This window comes from Phalacrocorax carbo, chromosome 4, assembly GCF_963921805.1.
Source record: "Phalacrocorax carbo chromosome 4, bPhaCar2.1, whole genome shotgun sequence".
NCBI classification, from domain to species: domain Eukaryota; kingdom Metazoa; phylum Chordata; class Aves; order Suliformes; family Phalacrocoracidae; genus Phalacrocorax; species Phalacrocorax carbo.
In genome coordinates this window covers 36264908-36287313 of record NC_087516.1, presented here as the reverse complement: position 1 = coordinate 36287313, position 22406 = coordinate 36264908, and the positions used below count along the sequence as shown (strand labels likewise).

General features: G+C 42.3%; 3 protein-coding genes across 10 annotated transcripts in view; 2 read left to right on the top strand and 1 right to left on the bottom strand.

Annotated features, from left to right (window-relative positions):
- Positions 1-2759: 2759 nt before the first annotated feature.
- Positions 2760-5693, top strand: ANKRD37 (ankyrin repeat domain 37). Its single transcript, XM_064449604.1, has 5 exons — positions 2760-3063; positions 3420-3572; positions 4283-4374; positions 4883-5112; positions 5462-5693. The coding sequence occupies exons 1-5, from the start codon at positions 3037-3039 to the stop codon at positions 5473-5475; spliced, it is 516 nt and encodes a 171-aa protein (XP_064305674.1). The 5' UTR covers positions 2760-3036; the 3' UTR covers positions 5476-5693.
- Positions 5571-20767, bottom strand: UFSP2 (UFM1 specific peptidase 2). 5 transcript variants are annotated; one of them, XM_064449594.1, is made up of 12 exons: positions 20460-20767; positions 18757-18835; positions 16826-17006; positions 16677-16743; positions 16197-16354; positions 15195-15387; positions 13583-13729; positions 12958-13122; positions 11494-11618; positions 9319-9395; positions 7743-7867; positions 5571-6303 (listed from the first exon to the last, which is right to left on the bottom strand). In XM_064449594.1, exons 1-12 carry the CDS (start codon positions 20742-20744, stop codon positions 6217-6219), a joined length of 1689 nt encoding a protein of 562 aa, XP_064305664.1. In that variant the 5' UTR covers positions 20745-20767; the 3' UTR covers positions 5571-6216. The 5 variants fall into 5 exon arrangements, with proteins under 5 accessions (XP_064305664.1, XP_064305665.1, XP_064305667.1 ...); XM_064449595.1 differs by having other exon boundaries at positions 16197-16351; XM_064449597.1 differs by lacking the exon at positions 20460-20767 and adding an exon at positions 20135-20237.
- The window catches only part of CFAP96 (cilia and flagella associated protein 96), a 16998-nt gene continuing 14800 nt past the window's right edge, over positions 20209-22406 (top strand). For 2 of the 4 annotated variants that reach the window (XM_064449603.1, XM_064449600.1), the window contains exon 1: positions 20209-20428. The gene's annotated coding sequence lies outside the window, so the exon portion shown is untranslated. Of the gene's footprint in view, positions 20429-20665; positions 20826-22406 lie in introns of those variants that run through there. The other 2 variants (XM_064449602.1, XM_064449601.1) reach the window with 2 other exon arrangements.

Here is a 22406-nt window from a genome sequence, read left to right as displayed (position 1 = left end):
GATAGGGCAGGCTGCAGTTTGGGCACCCACTGCATCTTTCCCGATACCGGCCAGTCCTGTTACAAATTAATCCCGAAATGCTCTACAGAAAGTGATTATAGGCAAAAATAACAGAATACGGAATACATTTAACTTGAAGGCAATAGGCGTGAAACTTCAATCTAGCAAACAGGGCTTTACTACTTCCAGCAGTCAGAAACTGTTTCTTGTAACATAGTATGTTTTCCCCGTATAGATACTGCAAAACTTAGAAGGATAATTGAGGGAAAATGCTGGTTGAAGCTGATTTCTCCTGAAACAGAAGGCATTGTTTCCACTTCTGTTGATAGCTTCTGGCTGTCTCTCTTACAAAAAGGGATGTGATACCAAAATGCTGCAAGAATGCTTTTAAAATAATCTTTAGTTGCATTCCCTGCTTTTTTTTTCTTTTTTCTTTTTTCTTTTTTTTTCCAGGTGATTATTGGCCTTCCATTTTTGGCAGTGCAATCTGTTTCTATAGCAACAGCGACAGAGGCAACAGACAAAACAGGAGAGCAATGCTTGCGGATTTGTGTGGTTAAACCTGCGGGCGCCGCATGATGTTTTCCAACAGTCCCAACTGACTCGTTGGAAGGTGCCAAAAAAAAAAGTCCTAAAACTCATCCTGATTAATTTCGTGTAGATGATACAGCCTAAGAAGTCTACAGGAAAACAGACTTTCTTTAAAGCATCAGTGAATTACTTGATTTAACAGGCAGAGTGAAGAACAGACTGTGAAAGCAACAATACCCTTCAACGCAGGCAATTAACACCGGGCTGCGTTGCTGATTTTGATGCCGAAGGGTGTGAGATTCAACAGCGCGCCTTGGTTTATCCCATTGCTTACACACCTTTATTAGGACCGGTTTTTCCAATTTCATTTTCTTGATACCTATGCAAGATGTGTGGTCTGAGACACGAAGCGCAGAGGAATTTTTAGCAAGTTATGTTCCACAACAGCTGTAGCTGGGAAGCCTTGTCCACTTGGACTGGGCCAGACAAAATCAATCAAGATTGTTGCATCTGTGTTTATAACCAATGCAAGTATCAGTTATTCAGAGTCAGGAGAGTTTTGCAGGCACTAATGAGGCGAGCAAAATGTGACACGAAGCTCAAGAACTAATTAAGAGCAAGAATTTGAAGAGACTTGCGGCTGGCAGGATGCGAGAGTTTGTGTAGGTGGTTAGGCTGGAAAGATGGGATTCCTTGAGGCGCAGCTTGAAACTGATGCGTTGCTGAGGTAATGTAGGGGAGGGAAGGTCTTCCAAAACAACCCTCTTGGGCACTCCAAGACTAGTTAGTCTTAAGCTACTTCTGGATATGTGTGTTTTCAGAAGAGTCTTTATAGTTGCATAAACAATGACTGTGGATTCCTGGCATCTGCACAGAGGTGTTTCATCCCCAACAATGTACAGGTAGAAGCAAAGGGATTTTATTTGTTTATTAACTAATTTGCTTGGCTAGCCATTCAGGAAGAAAAAACATTTGGTAATTCCACAGGTGCATTTCTTTCTGTATGAAAGGAGAGGTGAAAACTGTCACTTACTGAAATAATTCTGTTGAATTGATACACTGCCTATTTACCTGGATTTCCACACCTTTAGAAAGGGTACTGTGTACGCTTATACTCCACTGCTTAAATAATTCATATTTGCTTTCCCAAAGGAGAAGCGGGAGGTAATTGACATAATGTTTGTGCCTTTACTTAAGAACTAGATATACCCTGAAGGAACACTGTTAGGCTTCTTTTCCCTTAACTCTGTTTATCAAAACCATGCCTTTTTTTTTTTTTTTTTAAACAGATGACTTTTGATGTCCTTTTTTTTTTAAAAATGATGGTAGTGATTATGAGTAACTTCTATAACAAACATGTAGGCATCTGGCACAGAAGGAAATCCTGTAGTGGTGAGGGAACGGAACTGTGCACCTTGGACACTGGGTTAAGATGCTCTTTGCTTCTCTTCAGGCTTTTACCTGTGAAGCATGATTAGTGGTAACTGAATCCTCTGCCAAACTGGATTTCACGCATGGAAAGGACAGGCGGTTGCTTTTAAACATAATCTGAGCAAAGACGGCGTCCACGCAAAACGAAGTTCCGCAGTTGTTTGTTTGTGAAAGCTCAAAGTAGTCAGCGGTGGGCACTGCAGCGTCCCTGCCGTGGGCATTTGCCTCTTCCGCCCCTGCCGTCCCCAGCACGCGTGGACACGCGTGGACACCGGGCGCCGGAGCGCTGCCGGGGGAGGGCAGGTTTCTCTGTGGAACACCACTGCCACCGTGTTCGGAAGGGATTTCCCGTGGCTGGTCCGGGTTTCCAGGGAGCCGTGCTTGTGCCCCCGGCCCATAGGGCACGTCTGATCCTCTCTGGGACGTTTAGTGCTCAGGGAAGTGAAAATTAAAACTCAGGTTTTGGCGGCGCGTTTCCAAGGGCGATGCAGCAGGTGGGTGCGCTGGCCCGCGCCGCCAGCGAGGTGCCCCGCCGAGCGGAACGGCGAGCTCACGCAGGGGCGCAGCAGGGATCTCCTTATGCTGCCTTACGGTATTTTGGGGGAAAAAAACTCTAAGTTAATCTTTTTTCTTTTTCCTTTTCTAGACCCGCGCTGCCTCGGTGTAGCCTTTCCACGCCGGGGCACACTGGGTTTCGGCTCAGACCGCGGGGCCGGGCGCGGGGTTTCGGGGCCGGGCGTGGGCGGCTGCGCGCCTGCGGCGGGGCGGGGGCGCGTGAGGGACGTGCCGCGCCGCCCCGCGCGCCATGGCCGCCCCGCCCGCCCGAGCCCCGCTCCCCGGCACCGCGCGGCGGGCCCGGCCGGGGCGGGGCGGCGGCGCCCCGGGGAAGGCAGCCGGGGCCGGCTCTCCGCCCCTCTGCTCCCGTTTGCCTACGTGCGGCGGCGGCGGGCGGCGGGCGCGGCCGGGGGCGCCCCTTGCGCTCCCGCATTGCCGGGGTGCGGCGGGGAGGGAGGCACGGCCGCTCGCTGGGCCCCGCCGCCGTGAGAGCCGGACGTGCTCAGCAGCGGGGAGGCGATGTTGGTGCTGGGCTGCAGTTCAGAGGTGAGCTCGGGGGGCCCGGGCTGGTGTTTCTGCCTTGCCGGGGCCCAGCTGGGGAACTGAATGCCGCGCAGCTTGCGGGGAGTTGCGGCCAGCTGGAGACCGTGGGGCGCTGCTGGCGGCCGTCAGTATTTCTGGCTAAGAGATTAAAAACCAAGAATATCATGCTTGGATTACTTTTTGTAAAAGGGCAGTCTCCAGGAACATAAAGGTCCGATGACTTGCGAGGGGGATGTTTTGTGCGGCCCTGCGGTGTTCTTACAGCTTGCGTGGCTTAGACTGGCAATAACAGTGTGCCTTTGTTTTTTGGTTTTTTGTTTTTTTTTTTTTTTCCCCCTCCGGTATCTTGTTTATTTTAGTCCGGTAGTTTCAGCAATCTGTTTGAGGCAGGAACCGGTGTGAACGCACCTGCAGATGCTTTTGGTCAGTCTCCAGCTCACTTGGCTGCTTGTGGTGGTGAAGCTTTTTTCCTACTTTGGCAACTGCAGACAGGAGCGAATTTGAACCAACAGGTAAAATACAGAAGTTTTGTTCCTCCCGCTTCTAATCTGGCATCTCAGTAAATCCGATTTATATTATTTACATATATTTTTATTTAAGAGAGGTTCTGTATACACAGTTGTATTGCATGAGGTATCTGGGGTTGCTTATTTTAGAATAACCTTATTCTAGCATGAACAAGAAATCCTATCTGTATTGCCTTAGCTATTTAATTTGCTACATATAATGCAATTTTCACGCTTACAATGCTGCGTGCAATCTAAAAAAACCTACCTTAATTCTTTTACTCAAACAGGTATTCCCTTTTCCTCTGAAATTTTGCCTCTACTTTGATAAACGTCAGGATTTTTCCTCTAGCTGCATTGTTTAATTTGCTCGTACCTCTGAGCTGGTAGAATCAAATTGTTGCTCACAGGAATCCCTGAGCGGTGCTGAAAGATGCTGTTAAACAGCGTACAGACTGTATTCTGTGTAAATAATCTTTTAGAAGGTAAAGGTTAAAGAATGAGTATTGCATGGGACAGTATTTCTACTTTGCTGTGATGAATTCACTAACTGTTTAATGGCAGTCACTGGGTACAGTTTACCAGCTGTATTCCTTTAATCTCACTCAAACTGGTATACAGAGTAACACTCCGTAAACAATCACACTGGACAACAAGATAGCTTCATCCTATTCCCCTTCCTTGAAATGACAGCTATGTATAAATTGCGGTTTTAGGATTGCCTTGGAGAAGCCCCAATCCATAAAGCAGCAAAAGCTGGGAGCTTGGAATGTCTTGCTCTTCTTGTTGCTGGTGATGCCAAAATTGAGTAAGTTGAGCTACATTTAGTCATTTCAGTAACGGTGTCAAAGGATAGGTGTATTTTTTCTTGTTTGGAGCGTGCATGCGAAGACTGTAAATACATCATGACTGTAGTTGTAAGAGCTGGATTAAAAACTGCCACGAACACCAAAGTAGTATAGAGCATACACTGTTGGTTAGAAAGACCTCCACAGTAACTGCTAAGAGAATATTCCTGATTATAAGATGTCCTTGTTAGTCTTCCATTCTGACTAAAGCCTTGGTCACTGTCCTCTTGCCTTTCTGATGTGCTAAGCCAGTCATAGTCTGATGACAAATTTAAAGTAATTATTCCCTGTTGCATTTAATACTAGCCCTCTGCATCAGCAGATCCCTGTGCTACCCGTGACAAGCCTTCTCAGTATTGATTCTTCATACTTGTGTCTGAAGTTACCACTTAATTAATCTTGACCAGTGCTTGCTTATGATATATAGTCCAATTTAATTGCACAGTTATTGTTAACCCCGCATTTCAGCTTGTGCAACAACAGTGGACAAACAGCAGCAGACCTCGCGCTGGCCTATGGCTTTCTGGAATGCGCCAAGTTCCTCACGACAATTCAGCACACTCGGACAATGACACTGAGAGGAGAGTCTGGCTACTCGCTAAGTGACAAACGCAGCTTGCTGCGAGAGGATCCAGCTCCACAGAAAGTTGAAAGAGAAACTGGCAGATCCATAAGCAGGAAGAGGAGAAGATCAGATGGTGCGTAATACCAGTGGCTTACTACAATCCGGAATATTTTTCCTTTTTTTTAATGCTTTTGGCATTTAAGTAAATAAATTTGGTGGTAGCTACATAGCAGTTGAATTTAGAAGCCCGCTAGTAAGCATCAGCTAGTATAGATATTTAAGGTTATGGTCTTGTAAAAAAATGGATAGTGTGTGGGGAATGCCCCTGAAAGGGCTACTTTAACATGGGGGAAAAAAAAGAAATGGTAGGTACTGTTATTGAGGGAGCAGCTCACAGGGAGAGCAGCTTTACTAATGCCACAGGTGTATCCTGATGTTTTGATGGCATTGGATACAGACTTACTCTTGTTTGTTCATGACAGATCTTGTCTCCTAACTGACAAAAGAAGCAGTCTGTAATCCCAAAATGAAAGCAAGGGGAACCCGAAGTCTGAAGAAACATGACTGGACTCTGCATTGTGCAGCCAGATGTATGCTGGTACACTGTCTCCTGAGAAGGAGGAAAGCTTGTTTATTTTTACTTCTTACAGAAGACTTTTTTTCTAGAATAGTTGTATTAATACAGCTATAAATAAATGAGCATATACCAATTAATTCTCTCACATTTTTTCTATGGAAATATAAGAACAAAGTTCACAAAGTTCAGTACATAGAGCCATTTTCTCTCACTCCTTTTCTAAAATGCTGTTATCAACAGTACCAGCAGCAAACGGTGCCTTTGAACAGATTCATAGTGCAGAAGACAGGTGGCTATATGGACAATGAAAGGTAGAGGATGGTTCATCTGTTTGGCAAGACAGAATTCCATAAAAGGATGGGCATTTACTCTGTAAAGATCTTAGCATAATAAAAAATGCTATATAAACATAAAGTTGTCCTAGCCAAAAGAAAAGTATGTTATTTATAAATGTATTTGTAAGAAATACAGTTCACAGCAGAAGACTCTTATTTTTAGACGTTTCATTTAAAAAAAAATCTCTTAATTTAAATTACTCAAGCAATATTTCTATTTCAACTGGGTTTTGATTGACTTAAAGCATTATTCTGATAAATAACAAGAGTTCTACCTAGATCAGCTAGCATTCTGGCTTAGCATGTTCCAGCATAAGAGTGGAATTTAAATAGTTTTTGGTCGTTGAGGTAGGCACAAGTTATAGTAGGCGTCCTTGTTCCAAAAATCCAGGCCCTTCCATCCACACCAGCCCTGTCCAAGAAAAACCATGATAGCATTTAAATCCGTACAAATTCTGTTTTTCTTATCTAATACTATTGGATCTACTTTATTTTACTAATTTTAATCTAAGCTGTATGAATTCTTTTCAAATATCCATAGAATGCAATGGCACACAGTTTTCAGGAAGTTCTCTACATGCCTGGTAAAATATTAACAGAAAACACTTTATGGAGTCTCTGCCCCTCCCTCCCCACTCCAACTCAGTTCCTAAAAGGTAGCATTTCTTCCCCTGACCCCTCCTTCTGCTGCTACAGAGACAAATATTATTCTGAAACTGTCATTCTCACAGTTTCCATTTCTCTTGTCTTGAGGAATCCTTGTTTTCTTTGGTGATAGCAGATACTTCAAAGCCAAACAGGGCTCTTAATGTCAGGAGTGCTGTTATGATTTAGCAGAAAAGCAGTTTAACAAAGCTGTTAAGCGTGCAGAGTACCACATAATTGTATGAGGTGGTTTTGAAGGAAAGAGCTGCAGCCTTAGAGTCCACCTCAGTTCCTCCCTTCCCCTGCCACTTTTAATGGGGAAGGGGGGTTCTGCAAGTGTTTTATCCTCCTGGACCACTCCCAAACACCTTGTAGCTCTAATGGCCTTTGGTTCTACATGTTCTTTGGCAATTGTTTCTTTCTGCATTCAGTTCAAGCTTTGATCATTGTGGGGCCAGCATGTTTCTTCAACAGCTTTTCTAGTTGGGCCCAACCCAAGGGTGTTAAATAAAGCTATGAAATAACAAGTTGCTATTTGCAACTTAATGTGAAGAAAGAAAAAAAATGGATTACTTAACACCTAAGGGATGATTTAGCCACTTTCACAGTTTAAGTTTCTGACACTGTTTGCTGGTTTGTAATGTGCTGTCATCCCTTTTAGTAGCTCTAAATATGGATATAACACTCCATACCCTTCTGTTCATAGAGTTTTCCCAGATTTTCAAAACAGCTCAGCACCTGCCCTTTAAACTTCATTGAAGGCCTGATTTGAGAATGCCTAGCATTGTTTTTGTTTTAATTTTTTGAAAACAAATGGCTATCTTCTCTGCTTCAGTAAAAGCATTTTACAGGCTGAACGGATTTTTCTGTTCCACTCAAAATACCAAACCCATTTATTGTATGTACTGCTGGGTAGATGGGGAGATGGGTCAGTTCAGAGAAAGTAAAGAATATTTTTTTGTACTCCAACAACTTCATACAGTTGCTGACTCAATACATCCTCTCCAAAGACACTAAGTTTCAGGAACTAACAGTAAGGAGCACACAGCAGGTTACCTGGGATCAGCACTTCCTCCACAAGGGATGGAGAAGCTGTAGAACAGCCAGTTTGCATTTGGCTGAACATTGATTGTTTATTGCCAAAATACATGTATATACATATGTGTGCATGTGTGTATATATATGTGCATACGCATCGAGCCTCACCTTCTCCAAAATAACATGCAGATCTTCTCCTCCAGTGTAATGCGGGTCTAGAATCAAATATTTTATGTGCCCTGTAATCTCATTCCAAGCCACTCCCAATATCGTGTGAGCCAAAACACCTCCACCTAAAACAGGAGGAACACAAATTGCTAGAAGTTTTTTCACTGAGATTGGCTAAATGTGCAAGCCTAAAATAAAAGTACATCAACACTTTCTATTAACAGATTCGCTTGGTTATCAAAATGATTCTGAAGCTCTCCTATGTAAGAGTCTTCACGTTATTAAACATCATCTTTTTACTACAAGTAGGGAAGGCTACTTATTTCACTTTACTTACTACAACTAGAGAATTTATTTCCAAATTTCTTCCATGTCAGCAAGGCGGGTTAAATCCCCAGCACTGCCACCAGATGAAGTCAAGAATATTTCAAACCTGTTTTGCTCGCTTTTTCTTTAAAGAAACTGTAGAAAAGGAATCTGCAAACCTTGCTGGTTGTAAAAGGACTACAATTAGAAAATAAATCAGAATTTCTGGATAAGGGTTATCTGCTGTTTTCTACCAAGTTTCATCAACAGATGTTAGGGGCAGAGAAGTGATTTCTGGCTCCCCTTTCTTGAGCCTGCAAACAGGGGAAGGGGGTATTTGGATGAGCTGGCCACAGGTCAAATCCTGCATGCTTCTTTCAGATAGCGCGAGGAGTTCACATCCTTGGGATACTGCAGTAGTGACTCCACACAACACACAGCAGTTGCAGAAATTCCCAAAGAACACAAGCAAAAAAACCCCCAAACCCACCCTAAAACGTCTGCCCCCCAACAACAAAAATTAAACCAATCGCCAAGAGAGCCTTACAAGGAAGGGTAAGTTACAGACTTAAAAGATTTTTCAACACAGGAATATAAATTCTTGAAATTCAGACAAAAAGGCTCTTGAAAGGCCAAGAATATTTCATACCAAAATCTGGACTTCTGGTACCTCTAATTTGAGGGGGTAACATTACCTTTATGGAGTGCCAAATACAGATTGCAAAAATTGCTAATATTAACAGTTTATTACAGCTGAAAATTATATTTTCAATATTCTTCGTTTTCAAAAACATCTGTCTTGAAAATGGCTCAATTAAAGTTATGGCATTCTTTGGAATGGCATTTCTTATGTTACCAACATTTCAGATCATTAAAACTGGTCTTAAAAAGAATTTGGATAATACCCTTCTCTTCAAGGCCAGATAAACACTGCTCTTCTGTGATGGGAAGTTTTGGGAACCTTCTCCTCTAGAGAGCAGAAGTCATGTCTCGCATTCTGACTTTAACAGCAGTTTTTAAGAACACCATTAGCAATTACTTTTGTTACCAGGTTTAAAACTAAGCTTGGGAGAAATACTGAGTGAAAAGGTACCAGCCAGGCTAAGCTGTATTGTTTTCCAGGCTCCCCTGGGAAAAGCACAGTTTTTGATTTATCTAGAGTTTTGCTTAACTCTTGTACAGTAACCTGAACAAGTTCTAACTGAAATGAAATTTAGCATAGGGAGGCCACGCACTTTTCATTGGCATTCTTCGATACTCGAGCACTTACCGATCATAACTGGAGTTCCTTCAGTCTTGAAATGATTGGCAAGCTCTCTTCCCTGCAACGCTAGTTCAGAACCCTGGCTAGGTAAGAAAAACAATAGATCTGTCATCCTCACTAGGCTTAATTCTCTAATTGTCCACTACACTCGTTAACTGCATAAGTAACTAGAAAGTGGCTTAGTGTTTTCCTGCATAAACACCCTGGGACAATCTGAAAATAGTTTTTTTTATGCAACGTACAGATTCTGGTTGGAGCAATGAAGCTGCTGTAAGCCCAGTTGCCACTGGAGCACCTGGAGGCATCCAGCTTCTGCAACGTGTCTGCTGCTTGCCTCCCACAGCAGGGGCAGCTGGTTAAGCCCCAGCGGTTCTCTCCATGTGGCTGAAAAACAGACTGGCTACATCTGTCAGCAAGGGGGAGTCTGAAGTCACAGAACTTCATCGGAAACATGACAAAAATAGGGTGTTGATAAAGGTGTTTATAACGACGTCTCTTAAGACAGGTTTCCACTGTAATTGCACTGGTGATTGCAGTACTCATACCCGAGCCGGCTTTAAAAAAATAAAAAAGTAAAATCTCAAATAACATTAGTAATCTGTCCAAAGCAACACTGAACTTGGCTTTGGTATAATCTCCCTGCTTTGCTTTTCAACCCTGGGGACCAGCCACACACAAAAGAAGTCTACACGGAGGAGAAAGGCACATGCACAATACATGCATGTACTCCGGGATTTGGAGCTGAAGGCACACGTCTGACAGACTCGTATTCCCCTTAGAAAACTGACAGTACTCCCAAAAGTGGTGACAAAAGCGAGGCAAGGAAATTAAGACAGATATTTTTAGTATCTTGCCTTCCTATTTCTTCATATAGTGGTTAACCTTTTGAAAAGCCAAAGAAAGCCTGTGTGCCTGCTTCTCAAGTTCCCAGGAAAAGGATTAAATGCAGACAGAATACAACACTGAACTCTGGGAAATGGTGCATTTGCAACAATGGATTCAGTGCTAGTGTTGCTGGTGCAGCTGTGAAGTCTTATTTTCATGAAGAGTTGAGGTGCTAGCTGGAAATAAGCCCATACAAGACAAAAATGCTATGTATGGCCAGTTGAAAAAGAAGCATGACACTTCCTTTTAGCGTGGTAGAGATGTTGGCTTTTCATAATCCTGAAAAAGCATTGGTGCTCCCCTGTAGCAGCACTATCAGCAATTCTACCCAGTTCACAAAGGAATCTATTCGATATCCTCTAATGTGCAGGAATAAAAGCCTTCGTACTGGCAGGGCCCGTCACAGCTGCTATAAGTAAGAGGAGGATCATCTGCAAATATAAGCTCTGGAACAGAAACAATTAAAATTGTCTGTATAAAGCTTTACAAAACATTGAAGACCTTTAAGAATCACCAGGTCATGTGCTCTTTTAGAATATCCACAGTAGGATTTCAGTCTAAGCAAACATAACTCATGAGTGGTATTTTGTTTGACTAGAATTTTCATACATGCTAAATTAGCAAATATTCTTTATTTCATTATTGTATTTATCACAAAATGTTCAGGGATTTGTTAGTCTGCTTAGTGCTGCCTAAATGATAAAAATCCAGTAATTTTACTTCTGATAAATGCTGAACATTATCCTTTTTCTCCCAAACATATTTGTAGGGTTCTTTACTGTGTATGAGAGTGTCAGATTGTCAGAATGGAAACAAATCCCTTGTTTTATCTGTCACACAAATCCAGAAAAGGAAAACACTATTCCAGGCTGCTCAGCAATTTGCCTCCATCCTCAACTGACAGGCTAGCTCTGTGGACAAAGTAATGATTTACTGCCAGTGTGCGTTTAGCTCCCTGTGACCGCCCACCGCGTGCCTGCTTCAAAAATGGTGTTTGTGGTGCAAAGGAATAGGCTGAATTTGCGCCACATCAGTTTGCGTATCTTTAAGCCATTTATAGCGACTGCAAACTGGAGCCCCAAGCCCACAAGAAGTTTAGCAATATCTTAATTTGTAAGCGCTTATCTCAGCACAGCCAGAGGCAGGAATACAGGGTTTATGAACAAGGAACTCTTAAAAGATTTATTATCGCTTTAATTATCCCTATTATCCCACGTATTGTAACGGTAATTTGCATTTTAAGGCATTCAGTCTTTTTAATAATTACTGAGCTATTAAACAGAAACTGATTCTTACCTGACAAATAATATTTTTGATGTTATTCCAAAAAGCTGATTCAGAACAAGCTGTACCTCAATTGAGCCAATCCACTGCCGTGACCCAACAAACGCTGCGGGTTTGTCTCCAGCATCAACCAGTGCCTTTGCAACACCATGATGAAGAAGAAAAACAAACATCAACACCATATAGTAGGCAATTCTACCCCTTTTTGTGAACAAAGTCGGGTTATATATACATGGGAACATGTTTTGAACCTAGCCAGTCAGAAGGAGACAAACGGATATTGAATTCATTCTTTGTGGAAATGCCGCCTGAACACCGCTACAGACAGTGCCTGTAAGCACAGAATGTAGCCCCAGGTCCAGAAGCAGACTTCAAGCTGGGATGAGCGAGCACTGAGCTGTCTAATAGTGGAGTGCATCATTTGTACTGCAGAATCCACTTCACAGACTGAAGCACTTGGATTCCCATTCAAAGCATCTCAGAAAAGGATCCATAAAATAGCGCTCCGAGGAAGAGGCCACTGAAATACACTGAGGGTTGTGGTTTATTTTAAGCTCTTCTCCATTCTGAGGCTTGTATGTCACATGCAGCACTTGAGAGGGGCCTTTTCCGCTCAGGATATAAAGCTTCCTCAAGGCTACTGCCCTCTTCTAGATATTTAACAATACTACCTGAGTGCATGGACTTCAGCTGCTTTTGGGTTTAGGTGTGGACTGAGAAGTGTTCAGGAAACGCAGTTTTAACTTTAGTGCTCACATCCCTGCTAAATATGATGAAAGTTGTTTTATGGACTGCATCAAACTTTGCTAAGTGTTCAGTAAATAAATATAATGCAAAAGAACGATTTTTAGAAGACTGAAGATGATTGCAGTATTTCTTGCTAGGCATACAATATTAGCTACCTAAGCTTTTTCCTTTCAGTGCTGTTAACAGAAAAAAACCCACACTCAAGCACACGTTTGAATTGACAATAGAAAAAGAAGTAAAGGAGAGTTAAAAGAAAACAGCAGGAAAAGCCCACTACACTCAAAGGCAAAGCAGCAAAAGAAAGCAGTGAATCAATGCATAGCATCTGGGGACTAATCCAGCTGCCACTGAATACAAAAGTCAGTTTTAAAAACTGATTTTAACATGACAAATTTGGTTGTTTTCTTTCATTTGGCAAAAACAGTGAAAAACATCATAATCTGTGCTTCTAATAGAACATTAATCGAAGGAAATATTTATAAGGCTATTTTAATGAGTCTTATTTGTACAGATAATGTCACCCAACATAAATAAACATTTGGAGACAGATCGGTAATAAAACTCCTAAAAAATAATAATTCAGGACTAGTATAGTTCAATTTAAGATATAAATTAAAAATATCACACAAATCTGAAGCACAAAAGATATGAATTTGATATTTTAAAAATAGCACATACAAGATTTTCTAGACAAATAAGCAGATTATTTTATGCATAAGTGTCCTGTACCTGTTGGATTTCCTTGTGTGTTGGTATAGCTGTATCAATGTAACCTTGGTGCTTGAACCAAGAACAGATTGTCTGCAAAGACCGATAGGCGCAGCCCCAACCACTGTCATCAAACCGATCCTGCATATAGTGGTGATAACTATATACACCATGTACTAAATAAACCTGCACAGAAAGAGATAAGACAAATGAATCTGATCGCACTTGCATCAGTTTTCAGAGAAGTCATATGCCTCTGTCGCTGGCACTGTGAACGCCTTCTGCTGGGGACCGCAAATCTTTGGAAGAATGGAAGGTTTGTTATTCACACATGATTACTCCTCCTGGTTTTGTCTCCTAAACATTATTGTTCATAGTTTTAGTTTCTTGCCCTGGATCTGAGAAACTTTTACAATACATACTAAAAATGTGTACATTCTTTTTCAAGAAAATGCCATTTCTTTGGGACAAATATAGCTAAAGCAACACCATGTTGTGCAGAGAAGCCCTTCTGCTTAAAAGGCCAAGCCTGTCACCTCACTCTCTCTCATCTCTACATTACTGACTGTCTAAATGACTACTTCTAACAACAAATCTCAGGAAAAATAAAAAACACTTTCTTACAAATGTTTCAGTTTAAACTTACCATACCAGACTCTGTACCAGGTGAATTAAGATGTAAATGTGGGTTTCTGAGATATCCATCTTTATATGGTTCATCTGGAAAATGATAAGCATTTGCTCTCTTGAAATACGGTCTGTCACAAGGCAGATTGAATAACTCATGTAATTCCTACGTGCAAGTTAGAATAAAAATAAAGAGCACAATTCAAATTTTGGATTAAGAGAAACACCACACTGTAAGTGACAATAAAGACATGAACAATTTTTAGAGCAGAGTTCAGAAAATTTAATTCAGCAGATTTTAATATATTAATATTCAGCGGGTGCATTTACTGCCAGATCTCAGCTCTCAAAGGAAGCTCCTGGAGGCTTACCTCCTTATCTAAAGGGCATGCCTGCTGCTGGAGCCCCGCTGAAGTTATCATGAGCGACAAAGGTCTTATGAAAGTACGGTAAAATACACCGTAATGGAAAAGGATTACAGTTTTGTCTATGGAGTAGTATATATACACACACTCTGAATGATAATCTTAACCAATACTGAAGACGTACAACTACCACGTGCTGAGACAAAGTAAAGATACTGATCTTATGGTTTAAGCAGATTCAGTCTATTTTTACATCTCTTAAGCATTGTTTACAACATAGCAGCCACGTTTAAAGAGCTATATTGTCTTACTTCACAGAGCTTAAGAGTGAAAGGAACGATGAGATAGCATCTAAGATAATGTGTGTAACACAGGCGATACATCTTACACACATGACCCAACACTGAACCCAACTGCATTAGCTAAAGTAACACTTAGCAATGGGTGGATAAATGGGAACAGAAGACAGAGAGCAGGAAAGACTTATGTGCCACCAATGCCTGAGGCTTCTGCGAACGCAAGGAATAGATTAGGTTTTATATACCCAGTAATGCTTCACATTGAAGAAGAAAATGAAAAATCCCCACAGCTTCTACACCTCTAAGGCAGCAGAAGGTTCTTTCCCCACTCTCCGTATGTGCAACTGTGTGACCTGAACTGGAATCTCCCAGGTACATGTCTCAGTCTGAAAGGACTGTCACATCAGACCGTTTCTCTATCTCATCCATATTCCTTCTTCTGGATGTGGCAACCAGAAGGCAAAAAACAAGCAAACAAAAGCTAGCTAATGCTGGTCAGCTGTGAGCCACAAAAAGCAGCACTCCCTGCCGCCACCGAAAACCAAACAAAACCCAACAACTCATAACCCCAAGAAAGAAACCAAAACAAACAAAAAACCCAACCCCAACCCTTTCAGGGCACCTGTTAAAGCCTGAAAGGAGTAACATGCTACAAGTAATCTGATGTCCTACCAGGGAAGTAGAGAAATTAAAAGAATACAGTACCAGAAGTACAATTTAGATAGGTTTTATCTAAAACAAATCCTATGTAGTTTTAAAGTTTTAATTCTTCTAATAAATCAAACTTCCACATTCAGCATACTGCTTCAGTTATCATAAATTAAAGAAAGAAACAGCAGTATCTGTTAATATTTATTTTATGTTGGCTAAATGAAAAGCTTTACCATTGCTTCAATGACAATAATAATAGTAATTTTTTAAAAAAAAAATGTAGAAGTGAGGTTCTGTTAGTATTTGTTGGCTTTACCTTTCTGTAACTTTCCAACTGATCATCTGAAATACCTGTAGGATATGAGACAGTTACAAGATGATTTTTTCCTGGTAACATGAAATGAAATTGTTCTGGTACGGTAATTGACGTTCCCTTCATATATTTCATGATGCATCTTTCCATGTCAGTTAATTGTCTGTGAATTGCTTCCACTAGGAGATTCTGTACCCTGCAAGGTAAAAGGGAGAATATTTAAGAAGTAGAATCGTGATGGTGGATCATTCTCTCTCATAGCTCTGATAGTTATACCATCCTTATATGCATATTTGCACCTGGTCCGATGAACTTACTACTTCCATGCTTCCACTCCCACAGAGAAAGAGAACCTCACCATGCTTTACTCAAAGCACATCTGCCTGCAGAAACTACTCCCCAGTGATTTGACCTTCCAAAGTCCAGGTCTCGCACCAGAACCCCAACCATTATGAGCATTTGCCAAAATAAAAGTTATATATATGACTATATGGTGGGGTTTTTTTTTTTTTGCGCGTTTTATCCACCCCATTTAGCATCCTTCAGAGACAAACCCTATGGAAAAAACACAAAGGGAAAAACACAGAGGAAGACTTTTAACGTTTTCCACCTTCACCCACCCAGCTGTAGCCCCTAATGTAGTACTGGGATCACAAAGACTCATCAAATACACTCCAACTTTTATACACACTCACGTACCTAAAAGAATTTGTAGAACATTTTCCTGACTTTCTCATTCCTTGCTAAGCAATTGTTACAGATCATCAAATCTATCAGACATTGATAAACTGATTTTTTTGTAGATAGCAAAAGGATTGTGTCTTAAGATGATTAAAGCTAACAGCTGTCTACAGGAGCTTTTATTATTTACACAGTTGAATTCCATTACAAAAATAATACAAGCTACTTCATTAAGCAGGTTAACGATACAAGAGCTTTACTTCATTATTTCAAGAAAAAGCAGAAATGAAGCTGAAAAATTACAAGTTCAGGATTAACACTTACTTTCCCCATGTTTCTTCTGGAGAAACAGATACAACAACATCAACTGGCAATGTCATATTAATGTAGTGGTGCTCCTTATTTTCCCTTTCAATGACTGGAGCCAGAGCAGCTAATGGAGATGTCATTTCCAACATGAGGTCTATGTTGACTATCTGCTGCTGCAGAGAATAAAGACACTGATAGTACATCTCCGACAGCACATGCACCAAGAAGGCAAAAGTAAGACTGTAGATATTGGGTATCAAACTCAGTAATGAGATAACTGGGTTTAAAAATAAAAGCTAGTAATGTTAGACAAACTTCTACTGGTATACTGTAGATGGAACTGTGCATTCATGCCGAATCTCAATGACTTTAAAAGGATTCTTTTAAGTCACATCAATTTCTATTTGTGTACAGAAAAGCCTATGGAGGGCAGATCTAAAAATTTTTATATGATAGGTTGTCTGATACAATTTATTAATGGGGTGAGACACATACCGTATCTTGTAGCTTTTTATCCTTTTTTTTGCCAAGCTTCCGTTTGGTCTCATCGTCTTGATCAAATCTGAAGTATCAACAGAAAGAGAAACTTTTATAATATTAAATTAATCTCTTAAAAATATATACAGATTTAAAAATACACTCACTGTATAAATCGTCTTATCTCCTTACAAGCAGAATCATCAGTCAGCTCTGGAACAGTGTTCATACCATTGTTAGGCCACACATAAACCGAACTGTGGCAAATTCTTAATACAAGAACATCTGAAGACAGTTTGCTTGCAAGATCACTGAAAACATATCCTAATGCCTTTTTTGTTGATGCCTCTGAAACACAAGAAGGATACAATTAGCCTGGAAAATTCCCTCACTTTTTTTTTTTTTCCTTAAATGTAACACCCAGCAGCTAGAACAAAAGATTTCACTTAACAGGTCCATCTCAAACATTCACACTCATACCTGCCTGAACAAAAGCAAAATATGAAGAGCCGAATGAATTACAGAAGAATAACCTATGCCGTAGTCAATTCGCGCATCAATAGCTCTTAACCATGTCTACAGTTGCAAATAAACTTCTACATATGGTTATATTTAGACTTTTGAGTAAATACTGGAAAGATTCAATCTGAGTCACATGTTTCTGACTTCATACGATCTTCTAGAAATACAAACCAGAAGCATACTAATTTTTTGGAAAAGCAGGGCGTTCACTCCAGCTGCGGACCACATTTTGGCCAATGCACACCTGAAACTGTAAGCCACACCCCGGTCAGTCTGAATCTTTATTACTGGTACAGACATCTGTCTTTCAGAGCTTGATTTGACTTTAAGTTTCACCCACTCCTTACAACCTGAACCAATACTGGCTATGACAGAGCAACTTTTGCTCATTACCAGCACCGTCTTCCTCACTGGGCAGGTTAACAGCCGTAACTTAGAATGCAACACGCTATACAAAGCCTAAGAAGCTATCAAAGACTATCCCGAACTGTATTTCTTTAACATATTAACATAGATTTGGCCACTATTAGTTGACTTTTGGACTAGAAGTCTATAAAAGTACAGTGTTAGAAAAGTTAAACAAACCCCAAGATATTTAGCTAGATCTCCACCAAAAGAAAAACGTCATCACCTTCAAAGGAGTGGTCTGCCATATTCACATACTATTTCTCTGTAGAATATTATGCTGCACTTGGACAATATCAGGACCACTCTGCTTCACTGTAGTTAAAATTCACTACACTGTAAACAAAGTAAAATAAAAAGCCTTCCTCTAAGGATGCAACTCACAAAATGTCGTTATGCGTAAGGCCAACCTGTTCAACACTCCTATTCCACATCATGAACTGAAGTGAACCCAAGTTCCTTTTCAAGGTTCACTAGCACTGAATTCAGAGTTTCTAGTAAAGACGTCCTTTTAAAATACAGAATGAGCTGCAGTTGAGCTAAAGACACCCTCCTTCCACACTCTGCCCTATGACAGCTCAGTGGCCATCGAGAGCTTTGAGCAGACTGAAGTGCATGCTGCATCGCTGTAAGAATGTGGGACGAGAGGAGCCTCTTAACACCACATGGCCTACTCCCAATTCCACACGGAACTGCAGTAGCCAATCCTGCCTGAATTCAACAGAGTAACTAGTTAGCTTGTTCATCTTCTCTATTCCTCTAGAAAGACCACAATGTCAAAACGCTATTATTAATATAATCCTGTTACAATGAAATAGTTTTCAACAAATTATCCTCTGATTGCTTGGAATTTCAGGGTCAACTTTGGACTCAAACTGAAAAGTGATCCAAATACCATATCCATAAGTAGGAAAAATATGTAAATAAAATTACCTAAAACTGGCAATTTAAACTTTATTTCAAATTAAGATAAAAAACATACGATGGAAAAAGACTGTCAGAAAATTAATGGAGATAAAGAATAACAATTTTTGTACTTAATATTTACAAGTTTGAGGAGAAGCACTTAACGTCTGATGAAATGCCAAGAAAATAAACATCATAGCTAGTTAACTAACATTTATGCCAATAAACTTTTATTAAGAAATCTGTTACAGTCTTATAGACACACCGTCAGTAGTTGCTAGCTGAAATGCAAGATCCAAGCCTCCTCTTATTCTAAAGACTATGTCCATGGGTTCTAGAACAACCTGAGGAGATAAAAGAGGCAATGAAAATGAATCGTTATTTCAACATGCTTTCTCTCAAGTTACAACTGTCTGTTGTTACGCCACAGTGTGCTGGCACACTGGTAACTGCTGCAGCTGCTCAGCATACAGAAGACCAGTGAATAAAGAGGGAATGGAGTGGCACAGCAGCATAGTTGTCAGAGCCAGTACCTCAAGTACGAGTGCTGCTACGAACAGTACTTAAAACACATTTCCTACCTGAACAAGATAGTCTTAATTCTGTAGTTTTACCGTTTAGAAATATTTTGGTTGAAGTGTCATTGTTTCAATCCAGGTGTTGTGTTTCTCTGAAGATTCTTCTTCCAGTTCAAATAAACCAAGGGCTGCTCTGAGCAGCAGAGCAAAAAGGTAATTAAGCACAACTGTAAGCGTGCGCTCATCTTGGTTAGGAAATCACAGCTTCAGGGAAAGAAAAAGCCAGGAAAAAAAAAGAAAAGGAGGGGGGATATAACCTCTGGAACCCAGGCTGAGTTTCATATTTGACAGAAGAGCCTTATGCCTGCACAGAGACCACCCAGCTGTTTCCTTCCCCTTCTGAAGCCCCTGCTCTGTGTCCCCACAACCGCTCGGTGCAGACACCTTAACATGAACTTCGTCAGAGAACTCATCCAGATGGAAAACCACCCTTTTACCGAGAGAAGACCTTTTCAGCCAGACTGATTCCAAGCGAAATTCAACATACCGCTACAAAAACAGCTGTGCCAGCAGAGAGGAACAAAAGGTGACAGTCCAGAAGAGTCTGGGCATTGCTCAGTCTAACAGTCCACGAAAAGAAATGCTTCACAGCCTTAACTGTGCAAAAAATGACGCAAGAATGACGTTCAGGAATGAAAAGCAAAAGGAGCAAGAGCGGACGCGGCCTTTTGACAGCGGCTCGCCATGAACGATGGGCTCTTTTTCAAATCCCTGACTAAGGCCAGGCAGGCTGAGCCCCCCCAGGTCCCCACGGGGGACAGGGAAGGGCTGCCGCGGGGAGCGTGCGGGGGGAGCCACTACCCCGCCGGACACAGCCCGGCCCGGCAGGGAGGGCCTCGCACCCCGAACTGCCCGGGGAGCCTCGGCACCTCCCCTGAGCCGCCCCTGCGGGCCGCCGCGGAGCGCCCACCCGGCGGCGGGCACCGGGCACCAGCCCGCCCCGCTCGCCACGGGGGGCCGGGCAGCGCCACAGGCCGCTCCGGGTGTGGGGGACACACACACACCCCGAGGGCCAGACCAGTCCTCCCCCCCTGCCAGGGGTCCCCGCGGGAGGGACAGACTCACCACGTCGCTCAGCGCCGCGGCAGGGGCGGGGGCCGAGCCCGCCCGCATCCTCCCCGCCCACGCACGATCGCGGCCTGTGGGAGGCACCAGCGCCCCGCCTCCCAGCCGCACTGCGCCGCCGCGCAGCCGCCATCGCCTGGGCCGTGCCACCGCAGGGAGCCGCGGGGGGGGGACAGCCGGGACATGCCCGCTCTGCCCGTTGGACTGTCCCGCCTCCTAGGCAACCGGCACCACCATACCGCCCCATCTCCCGCCGGCAGCGGTCTCGGGCGGGTGAGGTGCCGGCTCCGGCAAGTAGGTGCCGCTCGGTTCCCCCTGGACTCACCTCACCGACCTTCCGTACCCCGCTGTGCTGCCGCCCGGGCGGGGTGGGGCTGGCGCACGGCGGTGGAGCGCCTAGAGCTGAGCTTTCTCTAGCTTGGGCAGCCAACCATATCTCTGTGGGGTCCAGTTTGTGCGGTATCAGCGCTCTGTGGCAAAATACTGCTATTCCCTCACCTTTCCTACGAACTGGGAGACGCTCCAGAATCGCGCTTGCCCGCCTGCCGCCTGGCAGGGCTGCTCCTCCAGGGCCAGGCTCCTCCACCTCGTTACCTCTCGTCAGCCGCATCGAACTGCTGAGGTCCAAAAACCCTTCCCATTAATCCCTCGACCAACGATCTTTGCTTTACACTGCAGAATTTAATTCTAGGTCTGCTTATTGTTGATAAATTTTTCCTATCCTCCTCATCAGTAATGAATCATAGAATGTCCTGAGCTGGAAGGGAACCACAAGGATCATTGAGTCCAACTCCTGTCCCTGCACAGGACAAACCCAAATTCACACCATGTCTCTTGAGGGCGTTGTCCAAGTGCTCTTGGATATCGTCAGGCTTGGTGCCGTGATGCCTCCCTGGGGAGCCTGTTCCAGTGCTAAATCCCAACTACCTTCAGAACAGTGAACCCTTAAGTTTGTTCCAAGGGTCGGTTTTCTGTCATCTCTCAATGCTCTTTCTTGTCGCCCGCCCTTTGGCTCCTCACTCAATGCCTAGGTCTACCAATATTTGAAGGACAGGCCTGAGTTTACCTGATGAAGTGATGGTGCATTTTACACTGTGTGAACCTCCACATGGTGCAGAAAAAACTTGCTTCAAGCTTTTTAAAACTTCTCCATGCTGTCCATCCTGTGTGCTGAGCATAAGCGAAATGTGGCTAGCCCTTGCTTTGTACACAGTGTTCCAGCATGTTATTTTTCATAATAAAAAATATAAAATCTATAAAATCTATATTATATATATTTCCTCTGCTGTGCTGCTGCTGCTTTTCTACTCTGCACCCACAAGCCAGATATAGCTAATGTGTGATATTAATCTCAGAGTTTTCTGCTGCCTGAGTTATTTTCATTCCTATCTTCCATCTTGCCTTTGCCCCCAATGTTAATACCAACATGGAACATGATCTACATTGTCTTTAATCTGTATTTCACCCTGATGTCCTCTTAACTTCGCTGCTCTCTCTTCAGCTGTATGGACACAGATACTTCAGCTATTTGTTTGCATATCCTTGATGTTTTGGATAATTTTTATATTTTATGACTTTCAAGAAATAGCTTTTCTAACATTTTAACCAATTTCTTCTACCTTCATTTCCATTCTTGGTGAACTTACCATATATTGTTGTCTTCCTCCTCAAGGCAGTTCTTCCTCTAGCTGATTATGATTCCCATCTCTACTAGTTTTCACTCTGGGAAGTGGATCCCTGGTAATCCCAGCGCTAAGCCTGGTCTCTATTCAAGCCCTTGAGTTCCTTACACTTGTTGACGAGGCATTTTATTTAGTCCTGTCAGGCTCCAATGAGGGTGATGATGAGGAAAAATTAACACTGTAAATCATTTGCATTAAAACCAAGAAGAAATTGGAGATATTTACCATGACCAGGTCTTGGATAAGTTAGAAGGCTTCCAAAATTCCACTTCTATGTTTTACCCCAGATTTGTCCATACACTGACCTTCTATACCATCATTAGAAAGTGACTGAAAACCATTGCTAGAGGTAACCCACAAGATGAAGGAGGAGGCTGCTCGGCATGCTTTATTACTAGCTGTTAGTGCCGCCAAAACCTCTCATCTCAGTACTCTGATGATATCCGTTATAAATTTTGACCCAAACTATGTAAATTTGGTAAAAGTTGTACCAGTTGTATTATAAGCGCATTTGATTTTCTGCTCATGTTTTGAATTTGTTGAACAGAGGAGATATAATGGCATCTAAATCCCATGTAGTCCATTTGTCC

What these genes read in the sequence shown, in the direction of transcription:
- ANKRD37 (XM_064449604.1), top strand. Translation starts at nt 3,037, where the DNA reads ATGTTGGTGCTGGGCTGCAGTTCAGAG. An exon ending in TGCTGGGCTGCAGTTCAGAG is followed by an intron (nt 3,064 to 3,419) that starts GTGAGCTCGGGG and finishes TGTTTATTTTAG; the next exon opens with TCCGGTAGTTTCAGCAATCT. An exon ending in GCTGGTGATGCCAAAATTGA is followed by an intron (nt 4,375 to 4,882) that starts GTAAGTTGAGCT and finishes CCCGCATTTCAG; the next exon opens with CTTGTGCAACAACAGTGGAC.
- UFSP2 (XM_064449594.1), bottom strand. Translation starts at nt 20,744, where the DNA reads ATGCGGCTGACGAGAGGTAACGAGGTGGAGGAGCCTGGCCCTGGAGGA. An exon ending in GGGTACGGAAGGTCGGTGAG is followed by an intron (nt 18,836 to 20,459) that starts GTGAGTCCAGGG and finishes TTATCTCCTCAG; the next exon opens with GTTGTTCTAGAACCCATGGA. An exon ending in CCAGAAGAAACATGGGGAAA is followed by an intron (nt 15,388 to 16,196) that starts GTAAGTGTTAAT and finishes TTTACCTTGCAG; the next exon opens with GGTACAGAATCTCCTAGTGG.